Source organism: Mirounga angustirostris, unplaced genomic scaffold (assembly GCF_029215605.1).
Source record: "Mirounga angustirostris isolate CCGP_5_RB_7025 unplaced genomic scaffold, mMirAng1.0.hap1 SCAF_7, whole genome shotgun sequence".
In the NCBI taxonomy this organism is placed as follows: Eukaryota; Metazoa; Chordata; class Mammalia; order Carnivora; family Phocidae; genus Mirounga; species Mirounga angustirostris.
Genome location: NW_026991715.1, coordinates 73,537,594 through 73,559,395, shown reverse-complemented (window position 1 = coordinate 73,559,395; position 21,802 = coordinate 73,537,594). Strand labels below are relative to the sequence as shown.

Genomic DNA, 21,802 nt, shown 5'->3' with positions numbered 1-21,802 from the left:
TCAAAAAATAGAAACAGAAGGAAAACTTCCAAACTCATTCTATGAGGCCAGCATTACCTTAATCCCTAAACCAGGCAAAGACCCCATCAAAAAGGAGAATTCCAAAATCCTCAACAAAATCCTAGCTAATAGGATCCAGCAATACATTAAAAGGATCATCCACCACGACCAAGTGGGATTTATCCCCGGGATGCAAGGGTGGTTCAACATTCACAAATCAATCAATGTGACAGAACACATTAATAAGAGGAGGGAAAAGAACCATATGGTCCTCTCAATTGATGCAGAAAAAGCATTTGACAAAATACAACATCCTTTCCTGATTAAAACTCTTCAGAGTATAGGGATAGAGGGAACATTCCTCAAGCTCATAAAATCCATCTATGAAAATCCCACAGCGAATATCATCCTCAATGGGGAAAAGCTGAGAGCCTTTCCCTTAAGATCAGGAACACGTCAAGGGTGCCCACTCTCACCACTGTTGTTCAATATAGTACTAGAAGTCCTAGCAACAGCAATCAGACAACAAAAAGAAATAAAAGGTATTCAAATTGGCAAAGAAGAAGTCAAACTCTCTCTTTTCGCAGACGATATGGTACTTTATGTGGAAAACCCAAAAGACTCCACCCCCAAATTACTAGAACTCATCCAGCAATTCAGTAATGTGGCAGGATACAAAATCAATACACAGAAATCAGTTGCTTTCCTATACACTAACAACGCAATTGTAGAAAGAGAAATTAAAGAAACGATTCCATTTACAATAGCACCAAAACCCGTAAGATACCTCGGAATAAACCTAACCAAAGAGGTAAAGGATCTATACTCTAGGAACTACAAAACACTCATGAAAGAAATTGAAGAAGACACAAAAAGATGGGAAAATATTCCATGCTCATGGATCGGAAGAATAAACATTGTTAAAATGTCTATGCTACCCAGAGCAATCTATACCTTCAATGCCATCCCAGTCAAAATTCCAATGACATTTTTCAAAGTGCTGGAACAAACAATCCTAAAATTTGTATGGAATCAGAAAAGACCCCGATCACCAAGGAGATGTTGAAAAAGAAAAACAAAGCTGGGGGCATCACGTTGCCCGATTTCAAGCTATACTACAAATCAGTGATCACCAAGACAGCATGGTACTGGCACAAAAACAGACATACAGACCAATGGAACAGAATAGAGAACCCAGATATGGACCCTCAACTCTATGGTCAAATAATCTTTGACAAAGCAGGAAAAAACATGCAATGGAAAAAAGACAGTCTCTTCAATAAATGGTGCTGGGAAAATTGGACAGCCACATGCAGAAGAATGAAACTCGACCATTCTGTAACACCATTCACAAAGATAAACTCAAAGTGGATGAAAGACCTCAATGTGAGACAGGAATCCATCAAAATCCTAGAGGAGAACATAGGCAGTAACCTCTTTGACATCGGCCACAGCAACTTCTTTCAAGATACATCTCCAAAGGCTAGTGAAACAAAAGCAAAAATGAACTTTTGGGACTTCATCAAGATAAAAAGCTTCTGCACAGCAAAGGAAACAGTCAACAAAACAAAGAGGCAACCCACAGAATGGGAGAAGATATTTGCAAATGACACTACAGATAAAGGGCTGGTATCCAGTATCTATAAAGAACTTCTCAAACTCAACACCCAAAAAACAAATAATCAAGTCAAAAAGTGGGCAGAAGAGATGAACAGACACTTCTCTGAAGAAGACATACAAATGGCTAACAGACACATGAAAAAATGTTCATCATCATTAGCCATCAGGGAAATCCAAATCAAAACCACATTGAGATACCACCTTACACCAGTTAGAATGGCCAAAATGGACAGGGAAAGAAACAACAAATGTTGGAGAGGTTGTGGAGAAAGGGGAACCCTCTTACACTGTTGGTGGGAATGCAAGTTGGTACAGCCACTTTGGAAAACAGTGTGGAGGTTCCTCAAAAATTTAAAAATAGAGCTACCCTATGACCCAGCAATTGCACTCCTGGGTATTTACCCCAAAGACACAGATGTAGTGAAAAGAAGGGCCATATGCACCCCAATGTTCATAGCAGCAATGTCCGCAATAGCCAAACTGTGGAAAGAGCCGAGATGCCCTTCAACAGATGAATGGATAAAGAAGATGTTGTCCATATATACAATGGAATATTACTCAGCCATCAGAAAAGATGAATACCCAACTTTTACATCAACATGGATGGGACTGGAGGAGATTATGCTCAGTGAAATAAGTCAAGCAGTGAAAGTCAATTATCATATGGTTTCACTTATTTGTGGAACATAAGGAATAACATGGAGGACATTAGGAGAAGGAAGGGAAAAATGGGCGGGGGGAATTGGAGGGAGAGATGAACCATGAGAGACTATGGACCTGAGAAACAAAGAGGTTTTAGAGGGGAGGGGGGAGGGGGGATTGATTAGCCTGGTGATGGGTATTGAGGAGGGCACGTACTGCATGGAGCACTGGGTGTTATATGAAAACAATGGATCGTGGATCACTACATCAAAAACTAATGATGTATTGTATGGTGACTAACATAATAAAATTAAAAACTACAAGGAAAAAATAAATAAATACTCCTTTGGTACCAACTATGTACTAGGTATTGTGTTAAGTGTTTATCTCCTATATGACCTGTGAAAAAAGGGTCATGTCTAGTCTCTTTTATATAGTATAATTGTATGTTCCAAATAGATGACCAAAGCCTTCTTCTTTAGTAAATTATTCTATTATCTAGGAGTAGAGCAGCACAATGTGGCAATGACAGCTGTCCTGGCTTCTGATTCAGATACTTGATGGGGTTTACTGTTTTATGCTAGGTATAGAGAGACTCTGGTCTCTGGGTCTTTTTTTTTTTTTTTTTTAAGATTTTATTTATTTGAGAGAGAGAGAATGAGAGACAGAGAGCACGAGAGGGAAGAGGGTCAGAGGGAGAAGCAGACCCCCCGCTGAGCAGGGAGCCCGATGTAGGACTCGATCCCGGGACTCCAGGATCATGACCCGAGCCGAAGGCAGTCGCTTAACCAACTGAGCCACCCAGGCGCCCTGGTCTCTGGGTCTTATTCCTTGATTCAGCCATAGCATCTACCACACAACTTGAATGAATTCATGACACAGGATACAGAATCAGAGAGGTCAAGCAACGAGTGCTCTATATGGTCCTTAACTAGTATCTATACCCTGATTGTTAAATGGTTATCTCAAGATCTTATGATTGACTACTAGTTATGGTACTGTTAACAGCATTAGGTATTTTTAACTACCCAGAGAGAGACCAGGTGAATATCAAGGTTACCTAATAATACCCAAACTGAATACAAGAAAGGGGGTTCGAGGAGAGAATACTTAAATTTTACTGAGTGCCTGACCTTAAATTTTTGGTCTGACACATGACAGTTGTAGGAGCATGGGCAAATAATTTAACCTGACTGTTCCTCATTTTGCCAACTATAAAATGAGGCTATAATACATAGACACAGGAATATGATGTTTAAAATAAGGTTAAGGGTATATAAGAGTGGCTGGCTGGCTCCATCAGGAGAGCATGCAACTCTTGATCATGGGTTGTGAGTTTAAGCCCCATGTTGGCTGGAGAAGAGAGAGAGGAAGGACAGAAGGAAGGATGGGATGGAAAGAAAAGGGAAGGGAAAAAAAGGAAAGAGGAAAAGAAAGAAAAGATAGATAAGTAGACAGATAGATTAAGGGTACATAATGCTTAGCAGACAGCCTGGCACATAGTAATCACTCAATAAATATTAGTCCAGAGTAACAGTTGTAATAATTCTCACAACAACCAAAGTAAGATAGTATTAGCTTCTATGTACAAAGGAAGAAATTTAGTCTCAGGATAAATGACTTTCCTGTGCACAAAAAACTAATGAATTATAAATCTGGGTCACAAATCAGTTGATCTGCCACAAAAAATGTATGTTTTCTTCTATGGTTCCTACTGTATTTCTTTAAGACTTTTCTGTGGTTCACTTTTTATTTTCTTTCTTAGGCAGAGAGTCAAAAGAAGTTTTAAGTGGTAAGGCCTTCCTTGGGCCAAACAATTGAGATACATTAGTCTGTTCCTCTACATTCCTGCACCTTGCACTTGATTTTGTCAATGCACAACACACACTAAATGTAATAGTTTCCCGTGTTCTGTTTTCACCACTAAATAGTAAGCACCTTGAAATCTGACATGTGGTCTTACTCATTTTGCCTAGCACACAGCATAGTGCCTGGTACATCAAAAGTCTTCAATACATATCTATAAACCTGAACTAAATAGATTCCTAAATCTGTTACTCGGGAGCTCTCCAAAAAAAGTATAAGTAGGTTGAACAAAACTTTTTTTAAACAATTGCTTGTTACTTTTAACTCCATCATTTTACATGGCAACTCTCAGAGGGTAATTCAGAATCTATCTAATGAGGAATGTGATATGCTATATGCCAAAGTGGTAGAAAAAAGAAAGATATTACCATGAACTTAACTATTTTCTTCTCAGAAGTAATCACAAAATGCCCTCCTTATTTGGAATAGTTATGAACTCCCATCTGCCTAATCCAGAATTTATAAAACAATGTATTCTAAAATAAATACAGAGTATCTGCTACTTTTACTTGATATACTACTGCTGCCCTCCAATATTTCAGCAACTGAATCTGAATGCTGTCAAATTACTGCAGTAAAATCAGACTATGGATAAAGCATATCATATTTTACACTTTATTCACTTCTTTCCATAGAAAAAAGAAAATTCAGATACTTTTACTAATCTAGTTAAGAATGGCTTTCATTCTATTAACAGTTAAATGTTCAGATAACGTAGATCAGATAGGATGCTTTTGGCTGCAAGTAACAGAAAACCAACTCAAAGTCATGTAAATAATATGGACGTGCTACTACCTCACAACATGGTAATGTGGTCCAGTGCTAAGACAGGTTTTAGGGTTGGCTAATCCAGCAACTAAAGGATCTTTGCAAGGATCCACATCATGTCTCTACAGTTTGCTATCTACAGGGCTGGTTTCATCTTAAGGATACTTCCCCTCATGGTCAAAATTGGCTGCTAGTAATAATTTAGATTACATTCTTCCATGTTCACATCTAGCAAGAGCCAGGCTGCCAGTGCTATCTCTTCAGAAGGATGAAGAAACTTCCCAGAAGTTCTTACATACTACTCTTCATGTCCCATGGATCAGAACTGGTTCACATGCCCATTCCAAGACCAATCATTGTCAAAGGCAACGAGATCATCTAGAGTCCAAGCAGATCCATCCCTTGAAATAAGGTCAAATTTCCAATCTACATTGCTGCTACTCAGTAGGGAAAGGTAATTATAGAAATGATGTATTACATCTATTCTTGGAAAACTCAAAGATATTTCATAATTTCTCTATTAATTTAACATAAAATGAGAACTCATGTGCCAGGCTTTCCACAAGATTATTCGGCTATAACTATGGAAAAGAGAGGTATCATCTTGATGACATGATCCTTTTGGTTTAGATGGGGAAAACAGATATTAACCAAGTACTCAGCCAGTTGATTCCCTGAAGAGGCATCATTATAAGTGGAATTTGAACGATGAACAGAAGGCAGGCAGGTACAGAGAGAGTACTGAGGAGGACCTTTTCAGGGAAAAAAAGTAGCTTTTGAGAAGACAATGAGGTAGGAAGTAGCTTAGCCTGTTTAAGAAACTGGGAGAAGGCAGTTTTGTTATAGTTGAGCACAGAAAAAATTGAGCAGGATACAAGAATTCTGTGGGGAACTTTTAAGCCATGTTAGAAGTTTAGGACTTTATCCTAAAGGCAATGGGAAGCCATTGGAGGGTTTAAGTAGGACAGTGACAAGATGAGAATTGTTTTACACAGAGCATTTTGGCTGCTCCTTCTGAATAAAGTAGAATGGACTAGAGAAGTAAAAAAGTAAGAGTAATTAATTAGTATACTACCAAGAGTTAAAAGGTAGAGAGTAATTAAGAGTCTATTTCAGGAGGGCAGGGGAAAGAGAATGAACTCAGGATGATGTTAATATAGGAAGACAGAAGCACTGTAATTTGAGTATTTAAGATGATAAAATCAATAGGACTTGGTGATTGACAAGATGTGGGGAATAAGGGAAAGGAAGGTTTCAAGGGTGATTCCCAGGTCTCTAACACAAATTATTAGATAAAAGGTTATAGCATCTATTGAGAGGGAAACACTTAAGGAGCCAGTTTTTCCTAGAAGATCAAAATGTAGTTTTTAGATATACTGAGGTTTTTCTACCTTGAGTGACCCTTCTTAAAAATTCTTTTCTTATCTTCAGAGAATTTCTTTTAGGACTGTTCCCATTCAAACAACTTAAGAAGTGGTCTTTGCACTAAGTGGGAAGAGGGAGGTTGAGGAACAGGAGAGGAAAATATTTCTAAATCCTTACAAAGAGCTACCTCTTTTTTTTCCCCCATGGGAAAAATATCCACAAATTCTTAAATGATGCCATATGATACCATGGTCCACTGCTATTTTATTTATACTCTGACATTAAAATGCTAAAATTAGTTTGTAGTAAACATCACTAAAGCACAGAAAACTAAAATAGAGACTCAAGATAAATTTTAAATTCATCAAGCTTCTTCCACGTTTATCACAAATATTCTCAAATATTTAAATAATTGAGAACAACTGCCTTTAAAAATATGTCACTTTAATTACAGCTGACCTTTGAACAATGTGGGGATTGGGGCACCAACACCCCCTACAGCCCAAAATCTACATATAACTCTTAGCCCCTCCGAAACTTAATAGCCTGTTGACCAGAAACCTTACCAATAAAAGTTGAATAACATATTTTATATATGGATTACGTACTCTATTCTTATAATAAGGTAAGCTAGAAAAAAGAAAATGTTATTAAGAAAATCATGAAAAGAGAATATTTACAGTACTGTACTGAATTATAAAAAAAAATCTGTTTATAAGTTGATCCATGCAGTTCAAGGGTTAACTATACTTCTAATCACTGTATTTTTAAACTTCAGAACATATTTTAATTTTCTCAGAGCATATTTTAATTTTTAACATATTTCACACTATGAATATTTTATAAAATAAACACTCAAAAATGTTTTTTTATTTATTTTACTTACCTCTAAAAGAAAATCCCCTAGATACTGAATTGGATAAAATGGAGCCTTAAAATGGTCTTTTTCTTGCTCAGCCTTGATTCTTGCATTACTGGCAATCACATGAGTTATTCCACTTGGTGAACTTTTTGGTAAAATAACATTTGCTTTTCCAGCCTCCAGAACTCTAAATAAAAATGTAAATAGTATAAAAAGTATTTTTTTTAAAGCCTATTCAGTCAAATTATCTAAATCAATTACTTCCTAGAGTAGGAGTAGAACTTTCTGAAAGAATTAAGTTCCTCTGGGTTGAGTGCCATGGAGAATAACTACTGCAGTGATTTCTTAAATTCTAATTTGCTCAGAGAAGATATTGAAGAAATCATGCTCTTCTTTCTACTTATCCATTTCTTGATATGGAAAGACTTTTAAGAATCATGAATATTGAATTTATTCCCTACGGAAAAGTCACCTCCATAGCCAAAACAATAATGAAAGAAATTTAGGGAAGTAGCTACCTCAGAAGGCAACATACTTCCAAGGAAATCATTCTAAACCACAAAAAAGGTACTACAGTTGCCAGCATCCTTTTAAAAAATTAGTTTTTGATTAACTTTTAACATCTCAAAAGTTTCATGAAAGTTCTGCTAGTGCTTAGGATTTAGAAAGCCATAAGAGAACACTGTTATTACCTAACAATAAGAAAAAGCCAAATTGGGGTGCCTGGGTGACTCAGTCAGTTAAGCAACTGCCTTTGGCTCAGGTCATGATCTCAGGGTCCTGGGATCGAGCCCTGTATCGGGATCCCTGCTCACTGGGGAGTCTGCTTCTCCCTTTCCCTCTGCTCCTCCTTCCCACTCGTGCTCTCTCTCTCCTCTCAAATAATACATAAAATATTAAAAAAAAGAAAGAAAAAGCCAAATAATCTAAAAAAAATCTTAACTTTTCATGAACCCATCAGAGAACTGAGGTAACAACCAACCAAGAAACTTAATTTCCTGGAGAGTGATAATGATACGGCCCTTTGTGAAGAGACTGGACACTCAAAACTATTTCATTTTGCCAGGGTGCAGGAGAGAAGTAGCTGTCATAAAAGTAGGTAAAAATCAGGTAAAACTCTAACAAATTTAAGGGCCAAGTGCAAGTACCATGACAATTTATAATATCTGGGAGTCACTGACTCAAGGCAAGTCTACCCTCACTTGCAAGCTCTTTGCCTTTGCTTCAGTATTCATGAAAAAGATTATGGGCAGAAAACAGATTCCCTACTAGGTAGCACAAGTAGGCCAGTGAGGACTGGCTGCCCACCAAGAGACAGACATTAAACCTGGTCCACGTCCCTGGATCCTTCTCTCATATGAAGCAAACGTCCTATGTCATTGGGGTAAGGTAAGAAAGTCATATACTTTCAGAATCCAGGAAAAGAAGCACTGCTTCTATTGGGAGAATACATGTAAAATCCATGTGCCCTGAGAAAGGGGCAGGAAAACCTCCTGCTGCATAGCCCAAAAAAGGATCCACTGTTTCTGGACGAGGCAAAAGTCATCTGTCCCTGGACAAGGGGCAGAAGAAATGCCACTCAAATATAGGTTCCTGCGTCAATACAAAGCAGAAATCTAATACTGGAGGAGAGGCTAGAAATTCTCTCTTGCCCAAACCCTGCCCACAGATACAAAGCAGAATTTGGCTGCCATGGGGGACTGAGACACAAATATTGAGAAAGTCCCAACCCCAGAGAACAAGAACACAAAGAATGCTTAAGACTGAAGTCTATCAGCAAAACCAAAAACCCATCTTACTCTTACCTGCAACCTAGAGATGAGTAACAAGCAAAAGAGGAAGAGAATGACAAGAAAGTCCTGTGACCCAGCAGTGCTTCAGGAACTACTGAAAGCTGAGAGTGAAGCAAAAACATCAACTAAAAACCCTCCAGCACCCCAGGACTCAGATCAAGCACAAAGAAACTGTACTCCACTGCAGGAGTAACCAGAAAGAATGCATTGAAGGTAACTATAGCATTAACAAAATCCAAAACCTGCTCAAAAACTGACAAGATTAAGTCAGCTACCCATACTAATTGCCTTACAGAAAAAGTAAGCCCATTTTTGGATCTAAATACTTATCTGAGCCTCTATTGCTTTATATGTGATATCTATACATGCAATAAAAAAATATAAGACATACACAAAAAGGAAGAAAACCAAACCACTGTGAAGAGATAAAGGAATATAAAGCACAGAGAGATGATCCATTTGTTGAAATTATCAGAAAGTGATTTAAAATAACTATGACTGAAATGTTTGAAGATCCAAAGGAAAAACTGAACAAATCGCATTAAGAGATCAGGAACTGAGCACTGAGTACATAAAAATGGTAGAAATAAAAGTTACTATATCAAAGAATAATCTCTTTGACAGGCTTATGAACAGACTGCATGCAACTGAGGATGGAATCACTGAACTTGACAGGTCAATAGAAATTATCCAACTGAAACATAAAAATGGGAAAAAAAGTTAAAAACAAAACAGAACATACAAAAACTGGAAAAGAATTAATTGGTCTAAAACATAGGTAATAGAGCACAAGAAAAAGAAGACAACAGAATTTAAAACATAATGGTTGAGAATTTTCCATAACTAATAAAAGATAAAAAGCCACATGTCCAAGAAGCTCAGAGAACTCCATGCAAATAACATGAATAAATAATAGACAATAAGCAAGATACAACACATCTGGACACATTATCAAACTGCTAAAAACCACAGGTAATACACTGTTTTTAAATGTTTAATTTCCAATTGTTCATTACTAGCATATAAAAACACCATTAATTTTTATGTAGTGACTTACTACTCTGTCATCTTGCTGAATTCAATAATTACTTCCAATAGCTTTTCTGGATAAGTTATTTAGTATACATCCATATCTCCTGGAAATAAAGACAATTACTTTTATTTCTTTCTATCTAACTCTATGTCTCTTAAATTTATTTTCTTTGCCTTATTTCACTGTCTAGTATCTCTGGTAAAATGCTGAACAGAAAAGGTCACAGTGCGGGGCGCCTGGGTGGCTTAGTAGGTTAAGTGTCCAACTCTTGATTTTGGCTCAGGTCATGATCTCAACGTCTTGAGATTGAGCCCCATGTCAGGCTCCAAACTGGGGGTGGGGCCTCCTTAAGATTCCAACCCCCCCACCCCAAGTCCTGGGAGCTCTTTTTCTTAAAAAAAAAAAAAAGAAATGGTCAGAGTGAGCAACCATTTCTTAATTCCTAATTATGGAAGAAAAAAAAGTCCATGATATTAAATTTATGTACTTTTACAGTTGTCAGTTGCTCAGATTGAAGACACTAAAATTCCTAACAAAGTATCTGCAGATAGAATCTGCAATTATTAAAAATGGTAACACACTATGATTAAGTACAGTTTAGTTCAGGAAAACAAGTTTGGTTTAACATTTAAAATCGATCAAAATAATTTACCATATTAACAGAATAAAGGAGAAAAGACAATCATCTCAATAGATGCACATAAAACCTTTCAGAGCAATCAATCCATTTATAATAGCATCCCAAAACAGGAAGTACGTAGGATTAAACTTAGCAAAACATGTACAAGATTTATACAGTGAAAACTGTAATATATTAGTGGCAGAAATTAAAGACCTGGAGAGATAGGGAATCTATAAATAGGACAACTCGATATTGTTAAGATCTCAATTCTTCCCAATTTGACCTATAGATTCATTACAATCCTAGTCAAAATCCTAGCTTGCTTTTTTGTAGAAATTGACAAGGTGGTTAAAAATTCAAGATTCATCAAAACAGTTTTGAATAAGACAAAGTTGGGAGGCTCACCCAACCCGATTTCAAGACTCATTATAGAACTATAGTAACCAAAACTGTGTGCTTTTAGTATAAGGTACACACATACCAATGGAGTAAGAAGCCCAGAAATAGACCACACAAATATAGTCAAGTGACTTTTGGACAATAGTGCCAAAGTAATTGCACAGCAATTGAAATCTCGAACATTGCTAGGAGGAGATGTAAAATAGTACAACTACTTCAGAAAACAGTTTGGCATTTTCTTATAATGTTAAGTATACAACTGCCATCCGAGCCAGAAATTTCATTCTTAGTATTAACCCAAGAGAGAGAAAAACAAATGTACATGAAGACTTGTACTCAAATGTTCATAGAAGCTTTATTTATATTAGCACAAGTGAAGAACAAAACAAAACAAGAACAAAAAACAAATGTCTATCAATGGGTGAATAAACAGATAGTTATACATCCGCAAAACGGAATACTACTTGGCAACAAAAAGGAACGAACTCCTAATACACACAATAACCTGGATGAATCTCAGAAATAATGAGTTAAGCAAATGAAACTACATCAAAGAAGTATATATAGAATAATTCCATTTACATGAACTTAAAAAAAAAAAGACACATCTAATGTACAGTGACACAAAGGAAATCAATGGTTGTCTTGTATTGGTGGGCAGAATTAAATGTGTAATGACAGGAACACTGTTAAGATTATATAAATGTTGCAGATCTTGACTGTGGTGGGGAGGTGATATGGGTGTATAAATTTCCCCAAATTTATCAAAATGTATACTTAATATCTATAAATTATACTTCTATAAAGGTGACAAAGGGCTTTTGCACCCCCCCAAAAGTCATTGCAATCTCGGAATATAGTTTACTCAATAAGAATTATTTTAAAAATATGATGTAAAAGTTAGAAAGAAATGAAATAATGAAGGAAACACGAACCATGAAGACTGTACTATATAAACCCCCCCCAAAAGCCTTTGTGATAAATACTTACAAAATTTAAAATTGCTTCAAAACTGAAAACAAGTATCTTCCAAGTTTTTTTATTTTGCTTGACTTAGCCAAAAGAATTAACATGGAAAGTTAAACAGAAACCCAAAAATAATTTAAAGCAATACTATAAAATAGATTTTATTCTATTAGACACATATGCTTAATTAAGTACAGAATCACTTAACTCGGAGATTAAAGAGTAAATCACCATGGCTCATTTGGACAAAATCAATAATTTCAAAGAAACAAAAAGGTATTCAAGCAAACCAAAATTATTTTTTCATTCATTGCTTAGGTTTTATGAGATCTCATCTTACCTTACAAGAGAATCACTTCGTTTATCAGCTCTAACAAGGAGGACAACTTTCCATCTGTGGAAGGCTCCTGGAGCACCAGTGCGTTTCAGTTCTTCACGCCATCTTTTAGGTGCAGATTGCATTTGAGGAGAATAATGGGAGTCTTTTTCAATTTTGTAGCCCCATTCATAAGTTGTTTCATCAAGCCATCTGCCACTTTTGGCACTATGAATTATGTAGTCCTTAGTTAGTACCCACTTTCCTAGAAAGCAAACCAACTATCAGTTACAAAAGAATTTTGGTTCTAATGAATGGTCAACAATAAAGACCAAATATCAAATAAAATTTGACCTTTTTCATCCCAAGACTCTTAGGCTACAATGCCAACATTATCTCTGAATTATGTTTGTTTTCCCAAATTTTTGGTAGAGGTCTATGATGTCACTGAACATTGTATGTAATCTTTCCCATAATGATTCTAAATCTAAACATTACGAAATTAAATACAAACCTAAGACTTACTAAAATAAATGTGGTATTACTTAAGCTATGTCTACTATTGTTATTCACTGTTTTGGCTGAGATTTGTATTATTCTTCCTATGCTAAAAACTTCTTAAATAATGTTTATGCAATATTACACTTTGTAAAACAAATTTATTGAGTTAGAGAATTTTTCAGAATATCTAATAACATTCTGTAGTTCCTTTATCTGGGCAATGGTAATTTTTCTCAACAGCAGGGACAATATAGGTTTTCATTTGTGGAGATAATAATAAATCCAAGTATATTTCTAGTAAATTACTCTAAAAACTAATAAATTTACTGAGTTAAAAATATTTTTTTTTTGGACGATCAGTGAACTAATGATATGCTAGTTCAATCACAGTAGAAGAAACTATAAAAGAAACAACAAGGGTGACAGAGAGGGGAAGACACTAAGTCCTAAGTTGGGTTTATGGAATTTAAAATCTTAGAAAAACACAATAGGGTGATCATTGCTTCATATCATGGATGGGAGGCGACAGAGTAGAAGAAGAATAAAAACAGATTCTTTCCAATGACAGATCAAAGAAAACAAACTTGACTGAGAAGAGCCGAGACTTTGACTAAAGCATTTTTTTGAAGGGGGGGCATTCTTATGCCCAACTTTTTTGTTAAAAAATTTTTTCTGACATAAAACACACTAAATCTTTGGTTAAGTATTCCTGCCTCTTTAGTACATTTTCATGTATTACAAAGTTTTACTTAGAAAAATCAAAGATATTGTAACAAATATTTTCAGAAAAATATTCAGATAAAGTATTTCAAATAAAACCACATTTACTATGTTTGATATAATAATGATACTATCTATCTTTAGGAGATTAAGTTACTTTTTTTAACACGAAGATTTTTTTTCAAGGAAGAAAAGTAGTTAATTTACCTGCTGCACAAGCTGCTAAAAACTTTTCACTCTTACACAGGCGTTCAGCTATAAGATGTGTACAGTTTTTGTATTTCTGGAAGGAAAAATGCAAATGAAAAAATGTTACTAAAGGCAAGATTGACTTTATAGCACATTCACTTTATTCTTATCAAGAGGGCATTTTATCATTCTTAGACCATTATTATTTTTCAAGTCTATATTGAATATTTTATAAGTTTCTGTACTCACCTCACTCTTAATAAAAGTGCAATCTAGTTTTAAAAGCAATTTGCCTAGAGCTTCCTTTTCTTCCATCTTAAATCCTGTCATTTGGATGATATGCTTTGGAGCACCATCTTCCATCTAACATATATACACATAGAGAAAATAATATATGTTAAAGATAATATTCACAGGATTGATATTATTTTTTCTTACCTATGAGTGCTAAAAATAAAAAAATAAAACAAACATTTAATGAATTAAACATACAAGGCTTTATTGTAAATAACAATGTTAAGACTGCTTATGTGCAATAGAAATTGGTTTATAAAGTTATCTTCCCGGGGTGCCTGGGTGGCTCAGTCAGTTAAGTGGCCAACTCTTGATTTCAGCTCAGGTCATGATCTCAGGGTCCTGGGACTGAGCCCTGAGCTGGGCTCCACACTCAGCGGTGAGTCTGCTTGAGGATTCTCTCTCTCCCTCTGCCCCAACCCCCACTCACGTGCTCTCCTTCTCTAAAATAAATTAATCTTAAAAAAAAAATAAAGTTATGTTCCCAAAATGTGACTGTAAATAGATTTTTTTGGTGGTCTGAACACTGAATGTTTGTGTTTCTACATTACTTGACACTAAAACACACTGATATATGAATACAATTCTTCAGAAAAGATTATTTATATAAATATTATCATAGTAATACTAGCTTTATTTTAAGATTTTTTTATTTGAGAGAGAGAGAGAATGAGAGAGAGAGAGAGCACAAGAGGGGGGAGGGCCAGAGGAAGAAGTAGACTCCCCGCTGAGCAGGGAGCCTGATGTGGGACTTGATCCTGGGATTCCAGGATCATGACCCCGAGCTGAAGGCAGTCGCTTAACCAACTGAGCTACCCAGGCGCCCCTATACTAGCTTTATTTTAAAAGCACTGTTTTTGCTAAGAGCTTCTGAAACAAGTACACTGTGGACAATGAAACCTAATCAAATTTTTTAACAATTTTTAAAATATTTGTGGACAAATATTGAAGAGTACCTAAAAGTCATTACAGAAGTTGATAGAACTCATGTTCCCAAAGCATTTACACCAAATAACTTAGTATACTAGGTACATATTATGAATTGGATTCTATTCCCAGTCTACATTTCTTAACTCTGCTATATGTTCACTTTATCACCTACAAAGTAGACTGAAAAAAATCACACTTTTCAAATTTATGTAAATAGAGACCTTAATCCACATATAAACGTAGTTCATAAAGCATTTGTATTTGAACTGGCACATTTAATAAGCAAGAAAGACAACACCTCACAATATTTTTAATGAGAATACAGGGTTTTGTTTACCTGACATTAGAACTTCAGAACTGATAGCACCTTAGAGAAAATCTAGTTTCTTTTTATAGATGAGGAAAACAGGGACTACAGAAATTGGTTATTTTCCATTTCTCTACCAGTTTTGTCACTACAGCTGTAGATTAGTGTTTAATTAATGCCAAAGAGCAAAAGCAGTTGACCTCTTTAAAGACAATTAAAAGCAAACTAAAAATTATACTTGTTTGAGCCCAGGAATAGTAACAGACAACTGGTGACAAGTATTACATAGAACAAGACAAGTATATAAAGACAAGATTTACAGAAATTCTATTGTCAAAGACAGAATATATATAGATACTAAAAACATATGAAGTACATACATATATGTGTTTATGTAAAACCTCAAAGAAAGTCTCAGGAAGTCTCATTATGACAATTTAAGGCATTACTCAGGGTTAAGATGAACCTTTATTTCCTTTGCTTAAAGTTTCTAAGAGGAGTATAACATCAGCTAACAGTACACCTGGTTTCTCTACCCTTCATCACTGCTTGATTTGGGAGAAGTTACTTGACAGGACTAAATGGATATGCTTTGCTAGACCTATCTGTATACTCGCAAAGACAGTTCATATTAATGCTTTCTGACATGTCCTAAGAAGCTGCCAGTAGTAGTCCAGCAGGCTCATGGGTAAATGAATTCAGAGATTATGTATGAAGAAGCACCCTGGAGTTGCACAAAGCTACCTCCTCCAAACCAATTTTTATTCAGTAAAAAAGCTGTTATTTTGACCCCAAAGCATCAGACTTTCTTATTTCTCTATTGGCTCCAAGAGAGGGAAAGGGATATAATGCATTAACCCTCTAAAATACTAAAATTGAAGATAAAGACACTTTCTTTATGTTCTGTAAGGTTAAGGGTCTTCAGTGAAACATTTTTTAAAAGTTAAAAGGTTCTGGAGCATCTGGGTGGCTCAGTTGGTTTATCAGCCAACTCTTGATTTCGGCTCAGGTCATGATCTCAAGGTCCTGGAATTGAGCCCCAAGTTGGGTTCCATACCGAACAAGGAGTCTGCTTGAGAATTCTCTCTCTTCCTCTCCCTCTGCCCTTTCCCCTGTTTGCACAGTGCATGAGCTCTCTCTTTCTAAATAATAAAATAAATCTTTAAAAAAATAAAAGTTAAAAGGTTCTGGTACAAAATTATAAAATGCACATAACAGAGCTTGGCATCCTATGAAAAATCACTTATGTAAAATACTATCATCAGGACATAAAACGTAAGTGGCTTCTTGCAGAAGGAATTCTTTCCTGTATTAATCATCAAATTTTTTAAACCAATTTTATGGGATATATGACATAGCTCCTGAATTATAATATCCGTTAATAAAGAGACTGGTAATACATAAAAACTTTACAAAGAATATGCTGTTACTTGAAATAATGATTTAGTCTGATGCAGAACACATACTAACACATATACAATAAAGCTGCAAGTGGATTATAAGGCGTATGACCAAAACGAAGGAGAAATGTTGCTTCTATTAATTCTAGGGATGTAAATAAGTCCTTTAAGCAAATTTCCTTTAGAAAATGGTAGGTCCTCCTTGAAAAAGAAAAGCAAAGCTGGAGGCATCACAGTTTCGGACTTCAAGTTATATTACAAATGTGTGGTGATCAAAACATTACGGAATTGGCACAAAAATAGACACATAGATCAGTGGAAGAGAATAGAAAACCCAGAAATGAACCTACAACTATAAGGTCACATCATCTTCAACTAAGCAGGAAAGAATATCCAATGGGAAAAAGATGGTCTCTTCAACAAATGAGAAAACTGGACAGTAACATGCAAAAGAATGAAACTGGACTATTTTCTGATATAATACACAAAAATAAATTCAAAATGGATTAAAGACCTAAATGTGAGATCTGAAACCATAAAATTCCTAGAGGAGAACACAGGCCATAACCTCTTTCTAGATATGTCTCCTGAGGAAAGACAAAGAAAAGCAAAAATGAACTATTGGTACTTCATCAAAATAAGCTTCTGAACAGCTAAGGAAACAATCAACAAAACTAAAAGGCAACCTAGGAACGGGAGAAGACATTTGCAAATGACATATATGATAAAGGGTTAGTATCTAAAATATATAAAGAACTTATCAAACTCAAAACCCCCCCAAAATAATCCAATTTAAAAATGGGCAGAAGACATGAATAGACATTTTTCCAAAGAAGACATCCAGATGGCCAAGAGACACATGAAAAGATGCTCAACATCACTGATCATCAGGGAAATACAAATCAAAACTACAAGGAGATATCACCTCACCCCTGTCAGAATGGCTAAAATAAAGAACACAAGAAACAACTGGTGTTGGCAAGGATGTGGAGAAAGGGGAACCCTCTTGCTCTGTTGGTGGGAATGCAAATGCGTGGAATCACGCTGGAAAACAGTATGGAGGTTTCTCAAGAAGGAAAAAATACAACTACCCTATGATCCAGGAATCGCACTACTAGGTATTTACCTAAAGAATAAAAAAAAATACTAATTCAAAGGGATACATGCACCCTGATGTTTAGAGCAAATATATACATACAAATATATAAATACATACACACACAATGGAATATTACTTGGCCATCAGAGAGAATGAAATCTTGCCATTGGCAACAAGATGAATGGAGCTAGAGAGTATTATGCTGAGTGAAAGAAGTCAGTCAGAGAAAGAAAAGTACCATATGATTTCACTCATAGGTAGAATTTAAGAAACAAAACAAACAAGCCAAGGGAGGGGGTTAGAAAAGAGAGTGAGGCAAACCAAGAAAGAGACTCCTAACTATAGAGAACTGTTGGTTACTAGAAGGAAAAGATTGGGGGGGAATGGGTTAAACAGGTGATGGGGATTAAGGAGTGCACTTGTGAAGAGCACCAGGTGATGCATGGAAGTACTGAATCATTATACTGTATGCCTGAAACCAATATTACACTGTAAGCTAACTGTAATTTAAATAAAAACATTTAAAAAAAAAAGAATTAAAAAACAAACAAAAAAGAAAATGGTAGGTCCATTAAGAAATACTAGATAAGTGAAATTCAACGTATCTATAAATATCATCTTGGTATTCTAATGGAAAGGCAACTAATTGTTTTTATATTTCTTGTAAGCCACTTTTATCAGAGGAACACAAGTGTTTTAACCATATTTAACTTACTACATTTATTTTATGCATATATTCTAAAGTTTTAAAAAGCTATTTCAGGGCGCCTGGGTGGCTCAGATGGTTAAGCGTCTGCCTTCGGCTCAGGTCATGATCCCAGGGTCCTGGGATCGAGTCCCGCATCGGGCTCCCTACTCCTTGGGAGCCTGCTTCTCCCTCTGCCTCTCTCTCTCTCTCTCTGTCTCTCATGAATAAATAAATAAAATCTTTAAAAAAAAAAAGCTATTTCAGAGGCTATTTCAGGAAATGTTGCCAAAAAAAAGGGTAAGTTTAATTAGCTTTGAAAACCTAAAATCGTGGGAAACCTGGGTGGCTCAGTTGGTTAGGTGTCCAACCCTTGAATTTAGCTCAGGTCATGATCTCAGGGTCATGAGATCAAGCCCAGAGTCAGGCTTCAGGCTGGGCGTGGAGCCTGCTTGGGATTCTCTCTCTCTCCCTTTCCCACTGCCCCTACCTGTGCCAACCCCCCGCACTCCAGCGAGCTCTCTCTCAATAAATAAAATCTTAAAAAAAAAAAGTAAAATCTTGCCTATCTGGCTATTCTAAAATACTAACATACAGAAACTACTGTTAAATAATCAGAATATACATACAGAAAGCAATGAAAAAAACTCAAAGGTAATGCTATCATCCAGAAAGTTTTAAAAACTGTCCTTTAAATTTATTCTTCTGCTTCCTGAGAACTAAATGTATGTTATATAGAACTGTAAGGGGAAAAAAGTTATTATACTATATTCCTCTTTTAGATCAAGTTAATTAACAGCTATTTTACAATTTGAATATTATTAGTGACATTTTAATACATTTTGATGTATAAAATATTAAGTGATTTGGATGTGTATCATGTAGTTTTTATCTTAAATCATATTATCTTTATAATGGAACAAAAACACCCACTTTGTATATTTAACAGCATTTTCTGTCAAAGCAAGAGTCCACAATAAAATGAAAGCAGGACCAAATGTGCTTAAATGGTAGAAATCAGGAAAGTTTTTTTTTTTTAAGATTTTATTTATTTGAGAGAGAGAGAATGAGAGACAGAGAGCATGAGAGGGAGGAGGGTCAGAGGGAGAAGCAGACTCCCTGCTGAGCAGGGAGCCTGATGTGGGACTCGATCCCGGGACTCCAGGATCATGACCTGAGCCGAAGGCAGTCGCTTAACCAACTGAGCCAAATGTGCTTAATGGTAGAAATCAGGAAAGCATTTTTAATGCAATTTCTTTCCTCTGAGTAACAAATATGAAACGAAACTAAACAAGCAAGAGGAAAGGTAAGAAATAAAGGTGAAATAAAAGGATGTCCTGATTCAAACATTATGCAAATCAGGGGCGCCTGGGCGGCTCACTAGTTATGCGGCCAACTCTTGGTTTTGGCTCAGGTCATGATCTCGGGGTCCTGAGATCTGCCCTATATTGGGCTCCAAGCTCTGTGAGGAGTCTGCTTGGGATTCTCTCCCTCTCCCTCTGCCCCTCCCCTGCCGTGCACTCAATCTCTCTCTCTCTCTCAAATCAATCAATCAATCAATCTTTTTAAAAAACCACCATATAGGGCATTTACTCCCAAGTTTATCAGAAAAACTGGGCTATTGGCTAAACTTTCACAGAACTGTGAATCGTAGTGATGGCACACAATAACTAGCAAAATTTCTTAAAAACAAATTCCATTAACCTAATCAAATAGTGTCCTATAATCAAATGATCTGCTTGAAATAACAGTTTACAATACATTTAGCAATGCTTTTTAATACCACATCCTACAACAAACTTACAAGCTGGATCACAAATCTAATTCAGAGATATATGAAAAAAATAATAGCTATAAATATAGAAATAGACAGAGATACATGGATAGAGTTATTTATATTTATAAAACTGGCAGTATAATGGTTCTTCTTATGACCCTGCAGGATTAAGAAAACAAGAAACAACAGCCTGATATGCCAATGAATCCAAAGAGAGCACTATATAATATGGTTTAATACCTACTAAAGACTCAAACAATTCAAAGTCCTTAAAAATAGGATCAAGTTTTGTGTGAGTGGTATGTTCTGGGATATGGGGATCAAGGGCTAACTGGAAGAAGTCTTCTAGCACAAGAAAGTAAACACACTGCAATATAATTTTATCATTGGTATTTCTAGGGAAATAACTTTTTCTAGAACTTGTAGGGGGCGTTCCTTCAGGCATTCATCAGAACATACTATCCTAACACAACAAAAAGAAAACAAAAATGATAGCTTTTTTTTTTAAAGTTAAAGGTTTTATCTTTACTGTCAAAAAGTGAAAAATTCTATACTAGAGTCGTCATTACAAGAAAATGCTTCTGTTTTAATTTTTTGAATGTTGTAGTAATTAAAAAAATATTTAGTTACTTACCTCGAACCATATAATACACACAACTAAGGAGATAATGACTGTGAACAGAGCTGGCATTTATGCAGAGAAAGCAACTGTCTCTGTGGTGTGGACTTTCCCAAAATATCTCCCACATGGGCCTATCCCCGATGCCTGAAATTCCTCTGCAGTTGGTGCTAGTTAGAAATGCAAATAAACCTATAGCACTCATCATAATTAAGAACATTTTATTATGTACTAGCTTTTTAGGTCCTATGAATTCTTTACAATATGACACATAGCTGAAACATATTTGAATATGATACACAGAGTATGTTGAAAAGAGAAGTCAGGGAAAAGTAGAGGCAGGAATACAGATGAATGCAAAGGTCTGGTTCAGGAAGGAGGATAAAAGAACAGGGTCTAAGAGTTGACTGAAAGAAGAAAGTGCTGCCAAAAACGGGCAGGGATGCTTAACAAGGTTTGTGGTAGGAAATGCTACTCTGCATTACAAGTGATTTTATCATCAGCCATAGGGTTTCACAGAACTTTGAAAACATAACGTACTCTGTAAGTTGTATGCTGATAACTAAGATAAAGGATTTATTAAAAGGTTTATTTGCAATTAAGAACTAAAAATTCCCCCAAAGTAACTTTTACTGTCAATTGTAATTAATCCATGATTATAGAAAATTTTAAAAATACTAAAGTATATAGAAAGATTAAAATCACCTGTAATCCCTGCATCCATTAATACTACCGTTAACACCTGGGGGCGGGGGTAGGGCTTAAAAGTTTTGTGTGTGAAAAAACATATATATACAACAAAATTGAGATTATCATATAGTTCTGTATCTTAATTTTTATTTAAAATTACATTGTGATCATTTTTCCATTCCAGTGAATATTCTTCGTTTCAAGAACACCAGGTTGAAAACTAATGGTTTCTTAATGTTATTCTAGTGAACTATTTTGATTTTAAATCTAAAGAAAATCATCTTTAAAATTTCCCTTTTCTTGAAAAGATTTATCAACCCTTGAATACAATCAATATTG

The 21,802-nt window shown here is 35.6% G+C and overlaps 1 protein-coding gene across 1 annotated transcript in view; it reads right to left on the bottom strand.

Moving 5' to 3' along the window:
• Positions 1–21,802, bottom strand: part of SLF1 (SMC5-SMC6 complex localization factor 1) — an 83,087-nt gene that overhangs the window by 57,517 nt on the left and 3,768 nt on the right. The window contains exons 2-5 of the mRNA XM_045898672.3: positions 13,912–14,025; positions 13,681–13,756; positions 12,277–12,517; positions 7,148–7,310 (exon numbers count right to left, since the gene is read on the bottom strand). Of these exons, the coding sequence (XP_045754628.1) occupies positions 7,148–7,310; positions 12,277–12,517; positions 13,681–13,756; positions 13,912–14,025 (594 nt within the window). The remainder of the gene's footprint in view (positions 1–7,147; positions 7,311–12,276; positions 12,518–13,680; positions 13,757–13,911; positions 14,026–21,802) is intronic.